The sequence below is a fragment of the Xiphophorus hellerii genome, chromosome 20 (assembly GCF_003331165.1).
Source record: "Xiphophorus hellerii strain 12219 chromosome 20, Xiphophorus_hellerii-4.1, whole genome shotgun sequence".
NCBI classification, from domain to species: domain Eukaryota; kingdom Metazoa; phylum Chordata; class Actinopteri; order Cyprinodontiformes; family Poeciliidae; genus Xiphophorus; species Xiphophorus hellerii.
Window position 1 is genome coordinate 33,708,480 of NC_045691.1, and position 19,221 is coordinate 33,727,700.

At 40.1% G+C, this 19,221-nt stretch overlaps 1 protein-coding gene across 1 annotated transcript in view; it reads left to right on the forward strand.

The window, feature by feature from the left end:
* The window catches only part of cntn3b (contactin 3b), a 102,264-nt gene that overhangs the window by 35,063 nt on the left and 47,980 nt on the right, over positions 1-19,221 (forward strand). Inside the window, exons 4-8 of the mRNA XM_032549459.1 lie at positions 2,280-2,455; positions 9,963-10,061; positions 15,151-15,354; positions 17,778-17,880; positions 18,203-18,387. Coding sequence (XP_032405350.1) covers positions 2,280-2,455; positions 9,963-10,061; positions 15,151-15,354; positions 17,778-17,880; positions 18,203-18,387 — 767 coding nt within the window. The remainder of the gene's footprint in view (positions 1-2,279; positions 2,456-9,962; positions 10,062-15,150; positions 15,355-17,777; positions 17,881-18,202; positions 18,388-19,221) is intronic.

Below are 19,221 nucleotides of genomic sequence, written 5' to 3' on the forward strand. Positions count from 1 at the left end.
TATTGATTTTTTTCCCCCCTTCTTATCATTGGAGTTTTCATTTCGCTGTCCCTTCACCAAGGGAGACGCACACCCGGCATTCCAATAATGTTTGATTTCTCTCCGATTCTATAAGGAGCGTGAGGTGTAACTTTTCATCTGTGGTAATGATAAAGCCCCACTACAGCAAGCAGGTTACATGTAGAGATTTTTTTTTTTTGTGCCGTCTCCTCCTGTCAACGTCGGAATAACAGATCACATATTCCAGCAAATTACACATGAAGTGCTTTTTTATTGTGAAGCACAAACATTATTCAATGCTTTTGTCTCTCATTTCTGGCAGTGATTAATTGCTGTCACTTCTAGAATCTGGTGTGTGTGAGAGACGATCTTGTGACCTTTTCTAAGGGAAATGGTCTGTAGACAATGCAATGTGAAGGTGTCAGAGAGCAATACGTCAGAAACACAAAGGCACAAACAGAAACTAATTAGAAAGCACTCAGAGAGCGCATAAATCTGCCAAGGCTGCTTGAGTCCCTCAGATTTCTTCTGTTAATATCACAAAATATTTAGACGTTTTCATCTCCACTCAGATTCAAATCTGCCTCCAATTGCACATTCCAACAAAATTACAGCCAGTGTAATCATTTTTCAAGTATGCACGGTGATTAAGTGGGAAATAACAACCCAGCTACTTACAGCAACGCTGGTTATCAACTGTCTCCAAGATATAGCTTGCAACTCTTAGATGAATCGTTCTGCCTATGCTACGTGCTCAAAATGTCTTGTTACAATGTTTTATTTTACACCTGTTTGTCACAGATTATAGCAGTGAGACATAATTGCATGGTGTATGCTAACAAAATGGTCACACAGACAGCAGTATGTAGTGAGGGTTTACGTAGTTTTCATGCAGTCATGCCACCAAAAAAATAATTGCTGAAATTGGTAACAAATAATTGACTTAGAACTATCCAAGCTATTTTGTTAAGGTTTTTAAATTGTCAGTTTCAACAAACCTAATAAATGAACTTGCCGATGTGAGGATAATTCTGCTAATGCACTGGCAAGGAAACTCGTTTTTTGCCCATTGCTTTAGCCTTTTTGCTAACTTTGAAAACCGTCAGCATACTTAGCTTCCCCTATATTAAATTTTCCTTATTGTTTCTAAAGCTCTAATTTACTTGGCTGTTTCATAAACTTTCAGTTGAATAAAGTTTGACATCTTTGTTGAAGTTTTGGTTATCACCTTTTAAGAATTCCTCAAGGAGTTAGATGCTCTTATTTTGAAGTGGGTGAAGACTGTGTACATGGCAGTTCTGTTTCCTCTCCTCACATTCTCCACCCAAGATGTGGTGCAGCAAATGAGTCAATTCGGTACCCAGAATGCAATGCTGTTCTACGTTAAACAGTTTAAACTTTAAACTCAACAACTGTACAACTGAATCCATGAGTGAAAGGTCTGTTCCAAAGAATCCCTTCCTGAAGGTCAACTGTGGTGATAGCTGATAAAGGGGCCAATCTTACCTGTCTGCTACACATGATACACCATGTATCAGTGGTGTGTTATTGATCCATGATAGGCATTGACATGGCTTAAATTGGTGTTTTAGTGTGTTAACATTAGCTTCCACAAATTAGTACGTTGGGTTAGCACCTTAGAGTTAGCAGAACTAATATTTATGATTAGTGCTTTAGTATAATTGATCTTCTAGTTACTGGCACCTGTCACTGTTAACTTGGATAAATTTAAATACTTGTTACCAACTGAAGTAATCTATTTAATTTGGGACTGCATTCTCTGTTTTTTCGGTTTGAACACAATCAGTTCACTGTATACTGATTATGAATGTTGCAGCTGCTGTTTCATTTGTTTGCTTAGTTTTAGGCACAAGAACTAATTTGGTTTAGGGACAGCAACTCAGTTGATCAAATCCAGAACAAAGTTCTCTACTGGGATTAATTAAAACTGGGATAAAACAGAAGCTAGAGGCCAAACAAAAGTCACAATACCAAAGATGGTTAGTTAGTTTGTTTTTTTAATTTTCCCATACATACAGCTGGACAGAGGAATTTTATAAACTCAGACTAGTTGGATCCAACTGTGACATTTTCACCCTAACATGGCACAAAGGCAGTTTACACGTCCCTTTCTTGTAATTTGAAACCCCTACTATTTATTACTCACCTTTTATCCTCTCAGCATGATGTAGGCAGACCGATCAAACGGATCTCTGATAAAAGCTGAGCGCTCATCTCCAGGGGGGGCTCAGCCACTGATTGTGTTTGCGTTTTTCCAGATGGTCACTAAACGGAACGCTCATTGATCTGGGGAGCGACTACCGGCGTCACATGTCTGGAGGCAGCCTGATCATTAGGAACCTGGACAAAGACCAAGACAGCGGGATGTACCAGTGCACGGCTTTCAACACGCTGGGCTCCATCCTGAGCCGCAGAGCCAGCATCCAGTTCGCATGTAAGTCTTGCTCTGTTTGCTAACACTTTTTTTTCCTGGCATGACATAGTTCTGACAGTCTGGCATCTCTTTGTACCTACAGTACGTCACTCTGACATGTGTAATATGCTTTCGGCCCACAACTTGTTTCCCCTTTTTTCCGTTTCCATTCACTCTTCCGTTTTCTAATTTAGATTGCCTAGCAATAGATTTTCACAAGGGGACATGGTAATTGAGTGAAATGTCAGATGCAACAAACACAAGGGGTATTCTCTGACTTTCTCTGTACCCCATTGATTCTCATTAGCGGTTCAAACTCTGACAGCCTCCTCGCCTCATCCAAACAGACACATATTTTTGCCAAGTTGTACTCAAGCTCTTGTTATCTAGACTTTAAAGCAGTCAGGCACAAATAATACTCAAAAAGTGTTTGTAGCTTTGGACGATAATCACCAGATACAGTATGTCTTTGTGTATAATATCTGATCTTGAGCAAGTTGAACTCTGACAGGCTAGACTGCTGCTCTGGCAGAGGTAAGAAAAAAAGACAGGAATCCTGAGGCATGACGCCGTGGAGTGGGGGTTCTACCTTCCAGACCAGCGCCTATAGAAGCACCGCCTGTTTCTTGATCAAGCCTGCTGACTATTGATCTTGTCCCAGGGATATGGAGCCTTTCACTTCCTCTCGTGAGATGGACTGCCATTATCCCTACAGCTCAGTAATGAATCTCACTTGTGGGGGACCAGCTGAGGAGCAGAGCTGCTTGACATTTATTGTCTTGCCTAATGCACGGTGAGGGAGGCCTGAAAGATCAGGAAGGCTGATACTCTGTTTTCCCCGTGTAATGAGGCAACTGCCCTGAGATAGAAATGTCATTCCTCCTGTTGTGCCTTGTCTTGCACTCATAATCCAGCTGCAGCCAAAGCGGATTATTTTTATAGCATGCCAGACGAAGCTGTTGCAAAATGGCAGCTAAAGGTATCCCCTTCCTTAGAACAACAGTCAACAAATTGGTTAGGTCTGGGGATGTTCAGACTTTGTTAGGACTTTCTGTGAACTTTGGTGTTAATGAGTCATGTGCTCACTTAAAACTTGGAACGTATTGTCCAAAACCAAAATCAGAGTGTACATAGTCAATAACTCTCTGCAGCCCTTGAAATGATGCAGGTAGACAGGTAGGCGCCAGTGTTAGGGTGGGGGTTGGTTTTGGTTCATCTCTATAATATAACAAACTCTTTTCTCATTGATTGTCTCTGTTCCAAGGTTGCTACAAGTGGCAAGACTACTTAAGACTTGTTTGAGAAGTTTAGGTTTTAGAAGCCAAGCAAAGGGCAAGAATACAGGTTTAAGCAACACTGAGGAGACTTAAAACTGTGAGAATTGTTTCTTTGGATTATTTGATTCTTTTCCCAGGGAGTAGCTATGTCAAATTAAAACAATAATGGTGACTGGGTGTTTGGCCTGTGTTGTGGACAGTATAAGGGCTGCAAGAAGTGATGCAATGGAGTTTTGTTATCATCTAAATTTAGGTTAGATGATAACCTAAATGAACAAGAATTAAGCAACTTGTCAGTGACAGACTATTTAAAATAGAGTTTGATTTACAGAGTATTTTAATTATATTTGAAAAAATAAGTAAAAGCAGTTTTTCAAGTGCACCATTTTTAATTCCAGAAAACATAAAAATATATAATGACAGGATTGGGTTAGGCCAGAATCCATTGTGTGGTTATTGTACATGTTTGATGTGCTGACTTTAGATTAGTCTGCTTTAACTTTGGATGCTCTTCTTTTAGAAAAATCTACAAAGAAATCTTAAATATACACGTTTTCTGTCATGGCTGTCATGAAGTTTTAAAGGAAGCAGTCTCTAGCTGTGTTTCCTTTTACCAAAAAAACATGCTGATTTTGAAAAAACTAAAAGGTTTTTGCACTAGGATGAGACGGTTTTACAGCTGTATTGAAATAGGTGAGAAATGGAAAAAACCAAGGGCGTAGGTTTGGTCTAAGTTTTGGTGGGACCTTACAACTTACTCACCAACTCACCGGCATTTAAAATGAATGCTACCACTGCGTAGTATATTGAAATATTAAATTAATCAATGTAGATTTTCGTTTATTTATTTTGTTTTTGTTAAAAAATACATATGTTTTTTTTTTTAATTAATATGGCAAAAATTGGTCGGGACTATTTTATATCCCTTGAATATTGGTCGTGACATGTCACGACCGTCCATACCCAAACCTACGCCCATGGAAAAAACACTTTTTTTTCGCATCACACGAACAACACCAGTTTATATACAGCAGCGATGTGGTTATTTGAAGGCACTGTCTTCTTTAGATGCCACCACAACTCTCACAGCTTTGCATAGTTCATAAACAGTTGAGTTTTTTTATTCCAAAGTGTTGAATACATACGTACATCCTCTGTAAAATCACAGATTACTTCCCCAAAACGCAGCATAATAGCTGCTCCCAAGTAGGCAGGGCTTGTTGCTTTGACACCTGAAAAAAAAAAAGCTAACTTCTCCTGAAATATGTATCTCATGTGTTTACATCTGTCACAGCCATAATTTTTAAAGACTTATTGTATGAACAAACTTACTCACATGCAATTTTAATTGCATTTCTTATTTAATGGAAACATCAGAATTGCACAATTGTTTTTTATTGACATTAGCAGAATATCAACAAGTCCTACACACATTTGTAATGGAAATGCAGCTACTGTAAAAAAAATATTAAGATGTCTTTCGCATCTTATATTTGTCAGTGCTAACACAAGGAGGGATTAGCTACAATCTGTGTGTATGCTGCCTGAAAGTAGACACTTTCCAAAATGCTGCCAACATGTCCCAATCCAGGATGTTCCACAGAAAACAGAAGTTGAAAGCTTCAAAGCTACATTGCTCTAGACCAGGGGTCTCAAACTCGAGGCCTGCGGGCCAACTGCGGCCCTCGGGACGATAGTTTGTGGCCCCCGCCTTAATATGAAAGTTTAATGTTAGTGCGGCCCGCGAGTTTGATATAATTGGCACTTTTCAGTGTTGTGTGCGGAGCTGAACGAACTTACCAATCACGGTGGAGTATATTGCTCTCGGGGGCGGGACATCGGCCGGGCCTATTTGCATTTTCTATTTGTCATTATTTGCATGGGGTACATGCGCAATTTCCGCGGCCGCTCCCGCTTCACGTGCTTCAGCATCCAGTCTAGACCCGGAAGTTGCTGATCAGTGTAACGTAATTAAGGTTAGGCGCTGTAACGCTTGGGTTGTGTTTAAGGGAGGAGAGGAGGCGGCAGATTCGTCAGGACGGTCAAAAACTCACAACCACACTGGAACTGGGAATTCCACAGTGTTGTCCTTTAATAAATACGCTCTTCACCAACCTTACAAAGCCCGGTTGAACGGCTGCTTTATTATCAGACATGAAAATTGAGCAGCGTCCAAACAACCCATAACATTACTAAAAAGGTAGGGAGCTAACATGTCCGTCTAGCACGTTTCTCCCACGCTCTCTACAGAGAAGCCGTGGCGCATACTTCTGACATCATTAGCAATACTAGAGTATTTTAAAGAGACACTACACAATTACGGCTGTTACAGCGCCTGACTACGGCCAAATATGGTAATAGGCAATCAGAAAGGTTCGGCTGAGGAGACCGTGTGTGTGAATGCGGCCCAGCATCACCCAGACTCTACCTCCAGCGGCCCCCGGGTAAATTGAGTTTGAGACCCCTGCTCTAGACGGTTCAGCCATCCTGTTGTCTACTGAAAGTCTTTGCTGTCTCTCAGACTCTAGATTCTTTAAAACAAGACTATTTGTGAAAAGTATGAGGAAGATGAAGAATGGGAGTTTTCTTGCACTAACCATTGCTTGAATAGTTTGCAACAAAGGGATATTCGTAAAACTGTTGTACGTGGAAGACAAATGGTCTGTCATGTTGAAGGCAACAAGAATGAGCTATAGAACAGGAGAGTAACTGCCTATCAAATCACATGTTCAGTTTTTTGGTTTTTTTGGCTCTGTTAGTCAAGCTGTTGATGTGTCAACTCATTACAATGAATAGATTTACAGTCCTTTAGGTACTGTGCAAAAATTTCAGCTATATGTGTAAACATGACATGATATCTGCAGTGGCTTGTGGATGAAAGGAGTATGGAGCAGCAGTAGAAACCTATGACTAAACTACTGAAAGAAACACCTTATACCAAATGTGAAGCAGGACTGTGGATGACTTGATTTGATTAATTTGGCTTGATGTCCTGCTTTGTGACCTGGTGTTACTAACCCTCCCCAAGACCACTAAGGACAAATCGTGGCATTGAGTGTAACAAAAAAATCAGTAATCTATTTATTTCATTTCAGGTAATACCTAAATCACAGGAGGCAGAAAATACAGGAAAGCTATAAGCTTCAGGGTCTCCAAGGCCAAAACAATAAACAAAACACCCCCTTTTAACTATAAAATAAAAAACACTTTCTAGAGAACTGAAAAAGGTACAAAACCTGAACTCCCTGGCTCACCACAAAACAGGAGAAAGCCATTAACAAAAAAGGCAGAGAACCTCTACCAGCTTCCACTGTGAATAGAAACACCCTACTTTAGTTAGACACTTGATTCTTCACAATATGCTGACATAAAGATCATTTAAGGCCCCACAAACAGTCAGCAGACAGACAAGATCACTTCAGATCAAGGCCCAGGGAAAAAGGGATCTGGCATCTCTGGCATGAAGCTGTTTATAGGGTGGCTGACGAGCTCCAACACATTTCACCTGGGGCAGCCAGGTAGAACTGAGACACAAAGAGATAACGCTCTCATGAAGAGAGCCCCTAGAGGTCAGTGACCGTAACACCTGGGACTTTCCCATCATGGACTCCTGTATTAAACTCCTAACAAGAACCTTCTGGAAATGAATAAGGGCCATCAGTTGGCCGCATACCTAAATGGACATCCATCTTCTTCCGCTTATCTGGGGTCGGGTGGCGGGGGTAGCAGCTTCAGAAGGGAGGCCCAGACTTCCCTCTCCCCAGCCACTTGTTCCAGATCCTCCGGGGGAATCCCAAGGCGTTCCCAGGCCAGCCGAGAGACATAGTCCCTCAAGCGTGTCCTGGGTCTTCCCCGGGGCCTCTTCCAGTTGGGACGTGCCCAGAACACCTCACTAGGGAGGCGTCCAGGAGGCATCCTGACCAGATGCCCAAGCCACCTCAACTGGCTCCTCTCAACGTGAAGGAGCAGCGGCTCTACTCTGAGTCCTTCCCGGATGACTGAGCTTCTCACCCTATCTTTAAGGGAGAGCCCAGACACCCTACGGAGAAAACCCATTTCGGCCGCTTGTATCCGCGATCTCATTCTTTCAGTCATGACCCAAAGCTCATGACCATAGATGAGGGTGTGAATGTAGATTGACCGGTAAATCGAGAGCTTCGCTTTTTGGCTCAGCTCTCTCTTCACCACGACGGACCGGTACAGCGACCTCTTGACGACAGATGCTGCTCCAAGCCGCCTGTCGATCTCCCGCTCCCTTCTTCCCTCATTCGTGAACAAGATTCCGAGATACTTGAACTCCTCCACTTGGGGCAGGACTTTTCCCCCCGACCCGGAGAAGGCACTCTACCCTTTTCCGACTCAAGACCATGGCCTCGGACCTGGAGGCACTGATCCTCATCCCAGCCGCTTCACACACCTAAATATAATTCTGAATTTCCCCTCTGACAGTATGAGGTTTTATCAGACATTAGCTGTTGAGGTTCTAGTGCATCCTAACTTGTTTGAATTTTCCAGATTCATTTATGCTGTATATTTGCAGTTGAGTTGTCCGGCGGTGCCCCTGAATCAGCTTGACTTAAGAATTCTGCTGGATACGATACATTATAACAGGGAATGTCTGTGCACTGGCGCCCTTGCCCAGACCAATCATCCTGGCACTGTGATAGCCTCCCTCTGTAATCTGTAGGCCAGCCATTCTTATATGGCAGAGATTGATTCTGCTTACAAAGGAATCACTGCAGCTATAGTGAGTTTGGCCTCTAGCTTTCAGAGTTACAGTGTGTGGTCAGCTGATTCCCATGAAGCCCATTACTCTTCTGTTCAGAGTCTACACAACCACCCCGACCCCCAAGCACTAAACCTACAGCATCTTTATCCCCTTTTTTTTTTTTACCCCTCTAGGGGTCTTTTGTGGGCTCTAGTGTCCCTTATATGACAGTAGGCTGACAGGAAACGGGGAAGGAGAGGGGGGAAGACATGCGGCAAATGTCGTCGGGTCCGGGAGTCGAACCCGCGACGGCCGCGTCGAGGACTCAAGGCCTCCAAATACGGGTCGTGCTAACCCCTACGCCACCAAGGCACGCCCCATCTTTATCCCTTTTTTGTGCAAATTTGCACAATCTGGGCAAACAAGTTGACTTTTTCCACGTCTGCTAGGCAATTAGAAGTTCTTTGATTCACCTCCGCCTGCTTTTAAAGGCATCGTTGTTCTGATGATCAGCCAGCTAGAAGACCAGCTATGACTCAGAGTTCCTCAGAATGAGAAGCATCGTTGAGGAGAGAGAATCAGTACTTATTAAGGCAGCCTGCTGAGATCAGAGGGACGTTACCTCCACGTGTGTTTTAATCGCGTTGCCTCCTCCTGCTGCCTCTTGCGGCCCTGCCGTGACTTGGCTCCATTTGAGTCCGCCGCGGTCAGCGTAGAGCTGCTCATTAATCTTAGCAGCAACTCTGTCCCACTTCTCTCCATAATCTTCCCTTCTCCTAATTTCCCTTATCGGTCACACTGACTTTCTTTTTGTTTGTGTTTGGAAGGCTTACTCCAGGCTGTTAGCCAGGGGGTGCAGACAGGGAGCAGAAAGGACTGCAGCAGCTCACCCCTCATCCCCCCATCCATCATGAAGCCAGGGGTGGTTTATCATGCCAGGTTTTAGGTTGTTATTTTTTTTTTTCATCCTGTCCCTGCCAGCAAATGCTCATTCATTTGAAGGCGATAGATAGTGCTGAGAGTACTGATGGGGAAGCTAATGCTTTTAAGTGCAAGATTACACCACATTTAATAATGATGTTATTTATTGCTGCTGGCTCTGCAAACTGTCATTTGTCATGCATTCCCCTCTTGTGTTCTACTGGCGTTTTACTTCCTCCTTGCTAATTTTATTCCATTTCGGTCTAATCTTTTCCCTGCAACTTAAATTGCCATGTTGCTGCAGTAAATATCAACGAGGCAGGTCCATCTATTTCATCAGCACCCCTACGTCTTTGAAACCGTCAGCTGCTGTCAGGAGGCGCCTGCGGGGCAATCACAGACGGCCTGTTAAAGTCTCAATCTTCTCCTGTGTTTTTCCGTGAGGGGAGTTTAGGGAAAAACCTGCGTTGTGCCATTTCTAAAGCCAACCTCATCAAAGAAACCAGGATGAATAAACTGTTCAAAGAAACACTGTGGCAAACGCGGTGCTATATGCTACTGAGGGTTTTAGCTTTTGTTAAGCTGCTGACAAATTCAATTGTGATCTTTTTTGATTCATCAGATCTTGACAGCTTCAAAACGCAGTCGGTGAGGAGTGCAGTGAACGTCCGTGAGGGCCAAGGAGTGGTTCTTTTATGTGGAGCTCCCCCACATTCTGGAGGTAAGAGCTGCCACATCAAGCTGCTGTTGTTTGTGTACTTTTGTTTTGATTGTAGAAATACCCAAAGGACTTTCCCTGTTTTACTTTGACATTTAAGGAAAAAAAATCAGTTTTTATCTTATTATGTATGGGGCAGCAGGAGATTTTTACCTTGTGTAATACTTAAACAGTTTGACAGCATTTATATTTATGCAAAAATTATACATTATATTCTTAAAGCTGGTATGAACCCCTTGCATGTTATTGTTTACAACCTGAAAATTTGCGCATGCCAGAGGGCAGAAAGAACAAGTCCGTTAGCCAAATAAAACCCTTAATTACTGTTATGTGCCACAGCAAAGGGAAATATAATGCAGAAAAACCATTGGAGAATAATTCAAACCCACTTGTATTTTTCTGTTTTCTTGCTGTCTGTGTTGGCTATGCTATACACAGACATGTAGCCATGGCAGCTGACAACAACGGCACTATGTGTTTCAATATTCACCATCAAAAACACTAAAACATTTCCTACACCAATTTGTTGACTTTGCAACTATTAGTTATTTCAACTATCACTATGGAAGTGCTCTCTCTGATTACTTCATTTCTTCTAGATGACACAAACACCTGTTCTTGTCTAAATGCATATTTTGGTTTTAGGGAAATACAAATCTCATTATAATCAGTCTTATGTCTCATTATAAGAAGAAACTTTCTGGTTATTTCAAGATATTACTCCCAAATTGATTTCCTTTCTTTGGCAGTTAGTTTGATAATTAAAATGGCAATAAAATATTGTTACAAAGTCAATATTTAGGATGCTCTATTTTTATATCAGAACTAGGATCATACTGTATAATATTTGCGTAAATGCCCTGTACCTGATAAATTATTACACAAGATAATAACAAGAAAGTTTGTTGTTATAATGAGATTCTTTCCTGAATTTATTTCTTTGCTCTGGCAGCTCAATGCTTCCATATCAAACATGGAATAAACAGCCAGAAAATTTCATAATAGCTTAACATAGCATAGCATAAACATAGTAATTCAGCATATCATTGTACGTCTTGGGATGTAGATGGCAACGCAAACATAAACATGTATCCATTCATTTATAAGGTAATCTGAACTACTTTTCACACCCTGTTTTATTTTTTATGAGCAGACAATCTTTTAGAGGGGAAAGTGTGGAAGACTATTTTTTTTTGCCAGCTGGCCAGCAATGCATAGCAATAGGTGTGGGAGGGGCAGAGCTGTATTACTTCATGCTTCAGAGCAACGCTGGTCACTCTGGAACTTTCTCAGGCATCATTAAACAGACTTGTAGATGTTTTGAATCAATAGCTTACAGTATTGCTACAAGGATTCTGATTTGACAAAAGACTAAAACCAATCACAGCTTGTATGCTTTTTTCTTTTTTTAATTCTAATTAAAGAAGGATGTTTCTCAAATTAAGTTCAAAGAAATTGTCTTGTTTACTTCCTATGATTGTAAGGTGTGAATATTGAAAAATGCTCTCCTGAAGCTGCAATAAACAGGAGGTTAGCTTACCGTTCCACAGATGGTGGAAAGTAGCAAACAGGTAGCCGGGCGTTGTGAAAATGTGACAAAACCGCAGACAGACAAACAGCACTTCTAAAATTAACTCATTAGCACAATGTATTGATCTGCTTATTTATTAGAAAACTGCTTTGTTACAAAGGAACAAAGCAGTTCCTTTGTAACAAAAGCAGTTTTTCTTTTCTGGAAAGAAAAAAAACATGCTTCCCACAACTACAGCCTGACACTTTCTAACTTAAGGTTTGCAGAAATGTTAATTAATGAGATTTGTGGCTACAAAGTTTGAATTAACTGTTTCTTCACTGTTTTCAGTGCCTTTCAAATGCATTCATGCATTTTTTGGGGTTCTTATGTAATAGTCCAACACAAAGTTGTGCCTAACGTAAAGTTAGAAAAAAGGATTTATGTTTTATAAAGATTTGCCATATGTTTGTATTCAGCGCTCTTTACTCTGATACAACTGAATAAAATCATGTTTAACCATTTGATTCATAAAACAGACTTCTTAGTCAACTAACAACCTCATGGAAACCAAAGAACATCTCACAGATTTCTATTCAAACCATCGTCCATTGACTACCGCATAATGGCTACCATACCAACACATACCAAGACATTGTGGTCAACCTAAGCTTGTTGGAGTCTAGGACAAGGACAGAATTAACTGAAGAAGCAAAGAATCAACTCTAGTAACTTGGTAAAAAAAAACGCCCACTGGTTCTACGGTTTGGTTCATACACAGAGTCTGAACTATTGGCTGTTGAGAAACAATCACTTGCTGGAGGCATGGAAGGAGAAAACAATTGGATCTGCTTTGACCCATTTGCTAACATTTGGCCATGATGTATAGTAATGCTCCAGCTCGAATGTGAAGGAAGTTATGCTACAAAGTTTACTGGAAATTGTGAGTGCTGTAAAGAGAGAAATCATATCTTTGACAGGAATAAAATGTCTTAAACATTCCTCTTGGTCCGACTTTATTTGCTCATTATTTTGAAGCGTGGCCAACATAGACTGAACAGCGTTGTTCACTTCCTCCACTGCCATTGCTAACCAACAATTCTAAAACAGTGCAAAAAATCTATGTCATCGTTAACTTCTCCTTCTGTTTGCTGATTGACCAGTATGAAATTCATCAGAAACTGTTCTCAATGGGAGAAATTCTAGATGGTGCACTGAGGGGAAATGAGAATAGAGTGGAATTGCATAGAAAGGCAATGGACAAGCCACAACTGTAAAGGAGCCAAAGACATTAGATTTTCTATTAGTTGTTCATGTCAAAAATCTGGCATTTATTAAAACAGTCATTGAAATAAAGTCATTAATCTTGGATGGAAATCAGCAAATATATGTAACAGAATTCTGTGGTAAGATGAGACAATGAATCTTTTTGGGCCTTGTTGTGATGAGAGCATGATTCTCGTTCAGTGAGAACAAAGAAGCTAGTCAAAGTTAATGGGAAGATTGGTGGAGCTAATTGGAGGACAATAATGAAAGAAAACTAAAGATTTGAGACTGGAGCAGAGCTTCAGTTCCCAACAGGACTACAACCCTAAGCATAGACGAGCGCTGCAGGGGAAGTGTTTATGTAAGCAGGGTTCCACCAGGGTATTATAAGCCTGTGAGGCACCAGGCTTTACTTGCCCCCCATCAGGCTAAGTGTCGTTTATTTTAAATAGGATCTTTACTGTCACTAGTGACAGTAAAGACGGATTAAGCTACGTTCATAGCAGACAAATTGAACTGGGCGTGAGGGAGTGCTCACCAATTGGGTTGTCCCTTCACCTGCTTGTTGACCTTCCAAGTTATGCCCACAGAAACACGGTGGGCAGTTGAAGGACTGCCCTAGCGCCAGTATCACACTGGGCTTAGCAGGTTTTCCTGCAGGTAAACCTTTCAAAATCATGTGCTACTTTATGTTGGTACACTGCATAGAATCAACATAAAACCTCTCACATTTTTGTGAGTTTAACATGACAAAATTTAAATTAGGTAATTACCAATCATTTGCAAGACACTGCAAATGAGCACAGAGCTCTTAGTTGTAGACCTACTTTACATGGAAAAACATTTCAGAGAAGATTCCGTCCATGTGACTGTATTCTATAAATGAGAGGCTACAAATAAAAGATTAAGTTGCGCCCTCTCTCCCCCACAGCTCCCCATATCTACAGCAAACCGAGGACAGCCACAATGGCTGCTGCCTAGCTTGTCAACCTCTTGATACAATAGCTTGCACACTGGAACAACCAATTTCTCTCACAAGAGAACAGTTTGTCGCAGTGCATTGTACAGCTGGTCTTTGGGATAATAGGTCAGAGTACTCTGTGTGAAATACAGTTTGACAGCTTCCCTCTCTGACACGGGCTTATGCGCGACAGGGTGCTGTAACTGTAGTTCTTTTGTGTTTCACCACATTCTCAAAAAGTGACTGAAAGTAAGGCAGTCTCCCTCTGTCACTTCTCTCTCTCTCTCTCCTCCTAATCCTTTTTTTCCCTTTCCTCTCTTAAATTTGAAAGCGTCAACGTGCCTCATAACCTTGCACTCCACTGAACTGTATTAGACACCTACAGCACAAGACGTTTCTTTGGCTTCTCATTACGCTTGATTGACTCTGAATTGTGGGAAAAGCTTTCTCGTTTTGCCAGCCCGTGCAATATCGCACCGCACCAGATGTGAAAAATGAAACGCAATAGAGAAGTAATTGCTATTGTACCGCTTCTCTAGTCCGACAGTTTTTTGTTTACTTACTTAAAAGAGCCTCTTTGCACTTTTTCTGCACAAAGGCATTTGTGTTGTATTTCAGTCGTTGCTCGACGAAGAATTGCTGTGTGGCGTTCCATCGCCCCTCATTACAGCAGCCTGGTTCAGAAGGGGGATATGCTGACTCTGAGCTATGTGGCTCTGCTGCTAGCCTAATCAGAAGGAGCTTTGTATCCGCATCGCTGCCCTCAGCACGGACACTTCAGCCGGTCAAAAGCCAAGTGTCTCCCCTTGCCTTCGGGGTTGGTGTTGGACATGATGGACAGTTGATACATATACCTATTTGGTTCAGATACCGCCCCTGAAGTGAAAGATTGCGTGATGCGCCTCCATTTATGGACAATGACAACGTAATTCTTCTGACTGAAGAATTACGGAAAGAGGTCTTTCCTCTTTTTCAATGAGGCCCTGTCACTTGTGAAAAGAAGTGATAGCATGTTCTTATAGATGTATGTCAATCCATTGATCTCTCAGTCCACTTGTTCATTCATGATGCCTTTAAACTGAGTCGCTCGGGGACCCGGAGAATGGAGGCCATGTGTCAGGGGAGGGCCACTGACGCGCTGTAATCCAGTTTGTTTCGCTCTCTTTCCTCTGTTCTCCTGCTTTTTTTTTGCACTGATAGTTATTGCATTCTTGGTATCTCCTTCGAAGGAAATCTGAAAAAGGGGATGGAAATAATGTGATATGCTAACATAAGGCCAAAGAGGAGTTCTTTTGATTCAGTTATTCCATCTGTGTGGACAAACACTGAACTAAACTGTTTTTGTCTGTGCTCAGAGCTGACATTTGCGTGGATCTTCAATGAATACCCGTACTCCGTCCAACAAGACAGCCGAAGATTCATCTCCCAAGAGACCGGAAGCCTGTATATAGCCAAAGTGGAGCCCTCTGATGTGGGCAACTACACTTGTGTGGTGAACAACACAGTCACAAAGCAGAAAGTTCTCAGCTCCCCAACACCACTAGTCCTCAGGAGTGACGGTAAAAACAATAACACATTTTCTCAGGATGTGCCTGTTACTGTATTTTTTGGCATTCATTTGTCATACATTTCACTGTTGCTGCAATTTCCTTTCCCCTCATTTTTAACAAACAAGATATTAAAACTGTCAGTAGCTGCGTTTCCATTGACCATATAATTGTTCAAATTGGAATTACAAAAATAAATCTGCTTAATGGAAACAAGTCAATTTTGTAGAAAGCTCAACTTTTTTGATAAAACATGTTTGCACTAGGATGAGGTAGTTTTTTGGCTGTATTAAAATTAGTGTGTTTCACAAATATTTTTTTCACATTACACGAATCATTTGATCAACAACAACAATAGTTACTACTGGCAGAAAAGATAAAGAAGATGAAGCGGTAGGAGAATGATGTGTGTTGATGATGTATGAACAAACTTATTCATGTGTGATTTTAATTTCTTCTTATCTAATGGTAACACCGCAATTCCAAAATTGTGTTGTTTCGACATTAGTGAAATATAAACAGAATTATGTCCACATTTACAATGGAAATTGCAGCTATTGTTTTATTAGGGGAAATTAAAATTTAGACGTCATAGTGATCAATGCACCAGCCTATAAGTGTCATGTTTGCAATGAGCAGTTAAATCCAAAAAATCCAATAATTGTTTACGTGGGCATAGTAAATAGAAAAAAGATGTTGTGAAGCACCAGTGATCTTCCTTTGTGAAACACAAACTTGGAACAAAACATATAATCATTTCTGTTATAAAATTAAAGCAGTCTAAAATTCATTTAATTTGTATTTTCAAATTAAATGAATTTTACACAAATTGCTCCATGGTAAAACTCTAAGACATTTGTTTTTAGATTTCAGATTTTTTAGGACAGTAGAAATCCACTGTGGCTCTCTGACATTTATGACACTATTATTTTATAGGAAAACAATTCCATTCCAGGCAAGATTTGTTTTTTTGGATGAAAGTTCTCATCTCAAGTTACTTCTTATCTCAAGTCACTTGCTAACCTGCTACCTGCTCTCTGCAGGTTAGCAAGTGTTTACCTACTTAGCATGCTACTTGTAGCTAGGCAGCCGTTGCTTTTAAACAATTGTTCTTTAATAAAGAGTGAAAGATAAGAGTTCTTTAATTTCAACATCATGTTTCTTGTTGTTTTTACTGACCTGAAATAAGTCCAAACAGCCATAATTGTCTTACTTCTAGAGGTGTAGCGGTCTTAGTTTAGCCAGCTAACAGGAAGTGTGCTCTCCAGTAATTTCTCTGACATTAAAGGAGCTTTAAGCTGCTTCAATGGTGTGATGGATATTTTATTATTATTTTTTTGCTGTTTTAAAACAGTAGCTCTAAAAATGTTGCTATGACACTAATCACCCGAAATGTTGCTAATCACCCAAATTTATCTGGGAAATGGTCTCAGATCATAAAAGATGAAACAACAAGCTGTGCTTGTAGCAAACAAGACAAAGCAAATTTTAAATTCTATTCAAATTGGCTTCTACAAAGAGACCCTGCCTCATTGGAAACATGTCATGGAGCTTGTGAATGAGTTAAATTTTCTTTTAAATCATCGTTTTGATGCATAGCAGACTCTTCACTTAGGAATTTGTAACCAAATTTGTAGTGGGAAGTTCAGAATATATTTCTGCAATATATCACAGTAAAATTATATAGCAGGGCAAATAAATAACACACGTGTAAAAAGAGTTAAAAAAAAAAATCTGTATAGATGATGTTTATCTTCCACCACCTGCAGCATGTTTAGCAATGATATACAGCCATTTATAGGCACTGCAGGCTTTGATGACCTAGAAAATGAAAAATCTATGCCTGCATCTCAGAGGATTATCCACATGTGCACCACTCCAACCAAACTGCTGAACTAACTGGTAAGCACATAGTTTTCACACGTTATTACTGTTAAATCACAACAGATTATTACTTATTATTAGCTTTGTGGCCTCCATAAAACAATACCCTCATTTATCACTATCCATTCTGCTTTTTAACATGAAGGCACACACAGGACACCAAAGCTGCTCTTGCTCCAGGGCACCGGGTCTGAAGCTGGTAATAGCAAAGGGCACGCTGTTATATTTGCAACGGAAGCATGTGGCCCATCCCAGTGAAATGAATATAAATAAAGTCCTAAATGAAGTTGCTTTCATAAATCTCTCCAAGTAATCTCCACCAAGCTAATCTTTTCAATGATGTGTTCTCTGAATCTCTTATGACCCGCCTCTTATTTCTTCTCTCCTATATAAGACCTTCAATGATCACTTTGCTACATGACCATAAAGGCTTTTTGTGCTAGCTGTCCCACTCTATCAGTCTTCTGTCTCTGATCCAGACACACAGGGCAATGTCTGCAGTTTGTCAGTGCTATAATAAAGCTTGTTGTCTGTTGTGCTCTGTTTTGTAGGTGTAATGGGTGAGTATGAGCCCAAAATAGAAGTTCATTTTCCAGATTCGGTTCCAGCTGCAAAAGAATCTGTGGTCAAACTGGAATGTTTTGCTCTGGGAAAGTAAGTCCAGCTTTTTTCAGTGTGTTAAATGAACAGTAGATTGATTTCCAACATAAATTAGATCTATGTGAGCAAACAATAGAATGTACTCTGATTTGCCACTATATATGAAGAACTGCCAGCCTAAAAATAAAATGAAGTATGTATAAATCAAAGTTGTGTACAGAGAATGAAAAATCTGAGTATGCACACTTTGAAAAATAAATAAATAAATCACAAAACCTTGGTCTTATCTACTTTCCTTCTGCTTTGAATCACACTTTGATCACAGTGACATAGCTAAAAGCCTGGCAACTTTTGTTCCTTTTTTCTTTTTTTGCAGCCCTGTCCCAGAAATAAGCTGGAGGAGAACAAGCGGTGTCCCTTTCCCCAGCAAAGTCAAAATGAAGAATTCGAATGCCGTCCTTGAAATCCCTAATTTTCAGCAGGAAGATGCAGGGATGTATGAGTGTATCGCAGAGAACCGGAGAGGCAAAAACGCTGCTCGAGGTCGGATTTCTTACCATGGTAAGATATAAGTCACAAAAATATTCTTCTAAGCAGTCCTTTGTTTCTCTAAATGTGGCAATATATTTTTGAAAATTTCATATGCTCTGAAAGTGTAATTAGGCTGAATTTATTTAAATCAAAAATACATTTGAATAAAAATGAGGTTAGTTTTTGAATATAATTGGATTGAATTCCACTTTTTGCAGTTGGACTGAAAGTTATAGAAGTGATCTCTGACTTTGTTTTTACTTCAAACATATGAAACATGTACATCAATCCTGGGTGTAATGAAATTATAACACTTGTCTTCAAACAGTTTTAAAGCATTTGAACCACCTTACCTGGCCCTTTGTAATCTTCTCATTGTAAATTCATTAAATTAAAAAAATAAATAGAAAAACCTTTGGAATGTCTCCATCCATTCTTGTGAATCCAAAATCTTTCATTATGTCTTCAGACCAGAAACTTGAATTACACCCATTTAAGTCAAATATCAAAAGTAAATTAATTTTAATTAATAACATCATATGAGAATATCTGATGTATTTCTGAGTCTATAATCCTATAATTTTCTAAAATATCTGAATTCTCCATAGTTTAAGAATTAGTTTGTGTAGAATAATTTAGTTTAGGCTTTACTAGTCTATAGCTTATATTACAATTTTTTATTCTTGTAAATTCTAACTTGGTCCTATGGCTAAAGAAGCTCTGAAAACTCTCAGGTTTTGTGTTTTCACAAATCAAACAATGGTTTAAAAAATCCCAAACTACTTTAAAAGATGACTTTACAATGTAAACTTCAGTGCTTGAAAAGCAGCTTTAGTTTTGTTAGTGGCTAACAGTTAGCTAGTC